The sequence below is a fragment of the Puccinia triticina genome, chromosome 18A, assembly GCF_026914185.1.
Source record: "Puccinia triticina chromosome 18A, complete sequence".
NCBI classification, from domain to species: Eukaryota; Fungi; Basidiomycota; class Pucciniomycetes; order Pucciniales; family Pucciniaceae; genus Puccinia; species Puccinia triticina.
This window is the reverse complement of record NC_070575.1, coordinates 1,185,770-1,191,941: the sequence shown is the minus strand read 5'-3', so window position 1 is coordinate 1,191,941 and position 6,172 is coordinate 1,185,770. Positions and strand designations below refer to the sequence as shown.

Here is a 6,172-nt window from a genome sequence, read left to right as displayed (position 1 = left end):
AAGGAATATGTAAGCATGAAAGGGGAATGTGAGAAGGTGTATTAACACATAAAAGGGATATTTAAACATGATGAAAGGGGTATGATGTATGCCTGAAAGGTATTTGCATGCATGAAAGGAGTGTGTGCTGAAAGGGATATGTAAACATCAAAGGGGTATGTAAACCTGAATGATGAAAGGGATATTGAAAGGGATTTAAAAAAACTCAAAGGGGACATGTAAACATGGAAGGGTCATGAATGCATGATGAAAGGGGTATGTACACATTGTGAAAGTGATACATGCACATGAAAAAGGGATACACACACATGAAAGGGGTATGTGCACATAAAGGGGCATGGTCATTTTATGAAAGGGGTGAATGCATGCAAAAGGGATATGTGCACATGAAAGGGGTATGTGCACATGAAAGGGGTATGTGCACATGAATGGGGTATGTGCCCATAAAAGGGGTATGTGCACATGAAAGGGGGCTTTTCACATGAAAGGGGAATTTGCACAGGTATCAACTCAGGCCCCGTTTGGAGCCGATATAATCCAGGCAATATATAAGTTTGTTTGCATGAAATCCTATGTGACATCTGATCAGGTCCGCCAAAACTTGATCAAATGTCACAAGTTTCCAGATTATATCGCGCAATTATATTGGCTCCAAACGGGGCCTCAGTATTTTGGAGCCCGTACTCAGTTTTTTGGAACTTACAGTCACTCAACGGTGGGCCAATACACTAACATTATTTGTTAGTGTAGTGTATTTTAGCCAAAACCAGCTAACAATAACAACATTTTCTGTTATCTTGTTTTTTGTGTTGCTAACAATACAGGAACTTGCCCAGGAAATAGTGATGGATAACACTGAACAGCAATAACTGTTATTGTATCCTGTTAGTAGCAATAAAATGCCTGTTATTGTTGTTATTGCTGTTATTTCCTGTTATTGTTAGTATGGATACTTGTATCTGAGATAACAAATAACATGAATTTGGGAGTCAATAAAATGGCTACACTAAAAGTTATTGTCCAATAACGTTAGTGTAGTGTAGTGGCCCATTGCTGAGTCACTCTTGTATAAATTATGCAATGTGCATGAAATCAAACAGTGCTTGATTCTTTCATGAGGCACAGCTTGCCTTGAGCTCTTGCATCTCAACTGCAAGCAGTTTCTAGAGTTTTTCTTGCAGTGATTTCAACTCACTGATTGACTTTCCTTCTTTTTTTTAGAGGAATTGCTTGTTTGATCTTTTCTTCATCAACTTTGTCTAGAGAAATGATAATGCAGCTTTTAGTAAAACATCTAGTCAGTTCATAGAGAAAGAAAGAAGCAGCTACTCACCTTGGGCACTGGCTGTGATTTGATCTCTTACTGGTTCCCGGTGTGGTGATCAGTTCTGGAACTCGTGTCAAATTGTCCACGGAGCACAGGCGGTGCGGAAACGGTGCGGAAATGGTGCGGAACGGAGCGGAGCGGAGCGCACAACTGAAGGCGGCGGCGCGCGGAGCTCGACGGCGGAACTGGACTCAGACTAAGCAGGCCAGCACGGACTGGATAGCGGAGGTGGTGATTGGGGGAAGCCGTGGCAGCCAGAAGGGCGGCGTGTGGGATCCTGAAATCATAGGCTAGACAGGGGCGTGGAAGCTAGAGAGAGGAGTTTGACGGCGGTCGAAGGCAAGCGGCGGAGGCGACAGGAGTTGGTGTGAGAGCGGAGCTTGGCGGATGACGTGCGTGTGTATAGCGCTTGGCGGATGACGAGTGTGCGTGTGTGAACGGAGTTAGCGGATGGCATGCGTGGGAGGCGGGCGGAGGATATCTTTTAGTTCTCTTCCTTTTTCTCTATAAAACCACAGTGGGGGAGGAAGGATTCATAATCATACTCCCCACAGACTCTCTTTTTACGGTTTTTACTTTACTTTGCGGATTGTTGTGCTTCTTTTACTTTGCGTACGTTGCGGAGCGGAGTTTTTACGTTGCGGACTTGCTTTATGTGTTACGGTTGTGCTTTGCAGAGCTTTGTGTTTGCTTTACGGCTGTTTCTTGCGGTTTTTGCGGAGTTTTGTGGTGGAGTTATCTTCTTTATGCGGCGGAGCTTTATTTTACTGTTTACTTTGCGGAGCTAGATTATTTTACAAGCTTTACTTTATTTATCCCACTCAGAGCCCTACAACGCGGCGGAGCTGTGGAGCGGAGTTTCTCCAGATCACCCGACTTTACCTGGGAATCATCTTGGAGCGGCGGGGTCCTGACATTTCTACGCAGTGACCACTTTCGTTCATCACACCGGGATTTACCACAGATCTCAGCTTGCGTACACCACTGGTGAAGTTCTTCAAAATGATTCTGGTTGGCAACCAATATCATTCTGAGGTGTCTGCCTGCAAGGGGGGGGGGGGGCGTCATTAGAGGTTCAGCGTTTCCACTGGAATTTTTCTGGAAATATACTGGAGGGCAATCCAAAAATATCACGGATTCCCAACCACTTTCCAAACTGCTTTTGAATGCTATTTGGAATGGTTTTGGGCTGTGGCGGGTGTTAGGTGGCTCAAAATGAGGACCAAACAAATCACCCAGCCAAAAGGGGGGCTTGAAGTTTGAACCAGCACCATGTTTCTGATACACCCCCATCGGAGCTCCTTGACCACCACCCTAGACAAGCCATACAAGGCACGGCATGATTTGTGTCTATGACTCTGCATCTGCAAGGCTTGATTGGTCATACACAAAAATTTTCCGGACAAAATCCAGGAAAAAAACCAGAATGATATTCCGGCCTGAACTTCCTGGAACAAAGTCAAAACGTATTTGACTTTGTTCCCATGTGAACCTTTTTTTTGGGTTTGGTTTTAACCCAAATTGCGATTGGAATGATTCCAGTCCTTTGACCATACCGGAAGCATTCCAATCGGTTTTTGGTCCTTTGACCATACCGGAATGATTCCGATTGGACTTCGGTTTTTTGTACCATCCGGTAAAATTCCTGGAATGAAACTTTGAAATTTCACCCACGGGTGTATCGCGGAGCAAGGATCTGCATTCATCAGAACAAGGGCAGTTTCCTTGCGGTGCAGCTTGGACTGCGGAAGAGGGTCGCTTTGCTCACCTGTTGCTGCAGCTAATTTAGCTCCCTGTACCTTTCTCAATTTATGAGAAAGGCACTGTTCACAAGCGTGAATTCTCACATCAATGAATCAGATTTGCTCAACGTCTCGTAACACTCAGTTCTTTGATTCACGGGCTGTCATTTGGTGCAGCAAAGATTCGCAGGAGAAATTCTATGAAGAGATGTGTTCCATTCAAGTTAAAAAAATGAAAACATCATGATCTATTCTAGGAAGTATAAGCCTTTGACTTGATAAAGTAGACTCAGTGGCACAACATAAATTTTCTTAATACCCTAGAGTACTGTACTGGAAATTTTGGGTAAATTATTTGATTTTGTAAACTTGTCCAAACGTTGATTAAGATGAGACAAAAATCCAACAGGTAATTTAAAACAGTGCTCAACTACTGTGATGTTTGGGCAGACTAAAAGAGGGTATGAGCCTTGGCTGATTGCCGCAGCCTTTGATGAAAATAAACTGAGAAATGAAAGACCCGGAATCGAAGGAAGGATCATGATGGCGTCCAGTTTTGACGTAACCGAAAAGTCGTACATCAAACCATCTAAACAAGATTGCTTTTGCTTGGAAATTCGCGTGGGTAGTTTCAGGGTGTTGATTAAACCGATATCAGCTCCGACCCCCACAAGCAATTCTTGAGAACCAAGGAGAAAATCGATCCCGAACGTCACTTGAGGCTTGAAGTGTTGCTCCAGCGAAATTTTTTGAGGATTGATTTCAAACTGTGGACGATGGTGTCGCAAAACGAAGTTGCTTTTATCCAATTTGCTGAGCGTCTTCGTTTTACCGTCGATGGTGGTGTCAATGTTTCGCCACTCGGCATCGGCCCCCACAGTCAGGGTCGCAGAGCTGGTGAATACTAAGCCGGTGTGACTGATCAATCGAGCCTGGGGACCAACCGACAATATCTAGAAGAATTATGAGAGAAAAGCGTTTGTCAGGAGCCAGTCTCATCATGCCACATCTTGGTATCAAACAAACAAAACTTACACCTGGGATTTGGAGTCCGGCTAGATTGACAGAAAAAACATTCACGTCCCCATTGGTAAGCTCGCCAACACCGGTTAACTTGATTTCCACGTCAAAATTGACTTTCAAACGTCCAGTCAATCGCGCCGATGTTTCCTTGCGCCGTTTGCGACAGAATCCTCCGTTACTTGGAAGGTTCTTCTCTTGAGAAACGGTACACACTGGAAGACTGAGTTCATCGATCACCAGCTGAGTTCCACCCTGTAACATGAGCTCTAATTCACTGGTGGTGCTCGCCACAATGTCCTTGAGTTCCTTGATCGCTAGAAACGCCTCTCGACGAGAAATTCGAGAAGAGAGAAGACCGAGGGCCAGTTGACCTTCTGTAACACCAAGCAATCGAGTACTGGTGGCCTCAACAGACGCGGTAGCTTTGGCCAGCTCGTCTTTCAGCTTCAGTTGCTCCGTTTGATCCGTGGACAAAGCAAGGTCGTTGACTCGGTTGTAAAACCCTGAGAGCGTATCCGCCAGCTGTTCGCTAAGCTTTGAAAACTGAGATACGACGATTTGTTGAGCCGATCGAGCCAGTTGAATGAGTTGTTGTTCTGCGCGGTATAGACTTTTCATCATTTTGTCTATACACTTAATTCCAGCATTGATGATGCGACTCGCCCAATAGATGTTTAACTGAAAATCGGAATCAAGATAACAATTTTTACATTTCACGTCAAGCGATCCGTTTTCCCAAGTAGCCACGTTGATAGGAACTTCGCTGGTCGAACAACTGTTTTTTTGGCGATCGAAGTTTAAGGAAGGTGAAACTTTCATGGACGTTGGGGGTAAAAGTCCTCTTCGTGCGTGTGCCGACTTTTTTGAGGGATCGGATTCAGATTGTCCAGCCTTCACTTGAGTCACTTGCACTTGGTGCTCGTAAGCCACAGTCTCCCATCGAGTGCGAAAACCAAGAAGGTTCAGAGTTGTTGACTGATCATCGTGGCCCGGAAGAAGCGATTCCGCAAAGAAAGGGTGGTACCTTTCCCCATCTGGCCCGTCAGAAGCGCAGTCTCCGGTGTTTCCATCCAAGACTATGACCATTGGAAACGCCCATTGCTCGGCTTTGAGCTTGAAGGTTTTCGTCGAGAATTCCAAGTGGATTCCGTTGATATCGCATTTTGCTGATCGTATTCCAGCATGATCTGAAGCGACAACAGTCAGATGACGCATTGACCAAATTACAGTCGAAGCATAGTGGTCGGATACTTGGTAACCTGACTCGGCGTAGTATAGGGATATATCATAGGCCGGCTCGGTTTGTGCCAACTGGAGTCGGGGAGCATAAGACGGATCAACGGGATAGACCCTTCGTGCTTGCGTGGACTTCCCGGCGACTGAAATGGCGCACAACAACGCGAAAAAACAATATGCTTTCAGAGTGAAAGAAGTGAATAACGACTTGGTCATTCTGTTGGAGGTATTGGTATATGTATGATAACTAATGAGGGAAATTCTAAAAGAAAGACTGCCAACTATTCTTGAAATGCCGCTTGATGGTCGAATGTCAAACTCAACCTTGGTCCGGGCTTGTGGATAGAGAGATAAACAGATATTAAATGTGGAGATTTCGTAGACACCCTTCAAGAGGACCCAAGAGGAAAGACAAGCGGAATGCTACTACAGCAAGCTCAACATGTATGATGTACGCCTCTTAGTTCAAATCACGCAACGTGGTTCTTAAAATTTCAGCTTGAATCCACAGGGCAAGTCAAGTCCTGATGAGACGTGATCCCACCACCAGGCGCAAGTGCACTGTGCGACTATTATGACGTTATCTACTGGAAACTTCAGCCAGCTTTAGATGCAGTGGTATACAGGGATATGCCACGAAGGGTAACAGGAGAAAGCAAAGACAGTCTCAGAGAGGCAGGCAAAACCTTGGAGGTGTTCGAACGGCATCGAATAATAATGAGCTCGCCCTATACATAAGTTGCAAACATGCAAGAAAAGATACCCATGGACGGCAAGAACCTGATACACAACTTGCAAGAACAGTGCACATTCCCGGGTTGTACAATGGCCATTTGGAACCTCA

General features: G+C 45.1%; 1 protein-coding gene across 1 annotated transcript; it reads right to left on the bottom strand.

Annotated features, from left to right (window-relative positions):
• Positions 1 to 3,389: 3,389 nt before the first annotated feature.
• On the bottom strand, positions 3,390 to 5,544 carry PtA15_18A152 (uncharacterized protein; the record flags this gene model as incomplete). Its single annotated transcript, XM_053164663.1, has 2 exons — positions 3,390 to 4,022; positions 4,105 to 5,544. The coding sequence occupies 2 exons, from the start codon at positions 5,542 to 5,544 to the stop codon at positions 3,390 to 3,392; spliced, it is 2,073 nt and encodes a 690-aa protein (XP_053028650.1).
• Between the last annotated feature and the right edge of the window lie 628 nt (positions 5,545 to 6,172).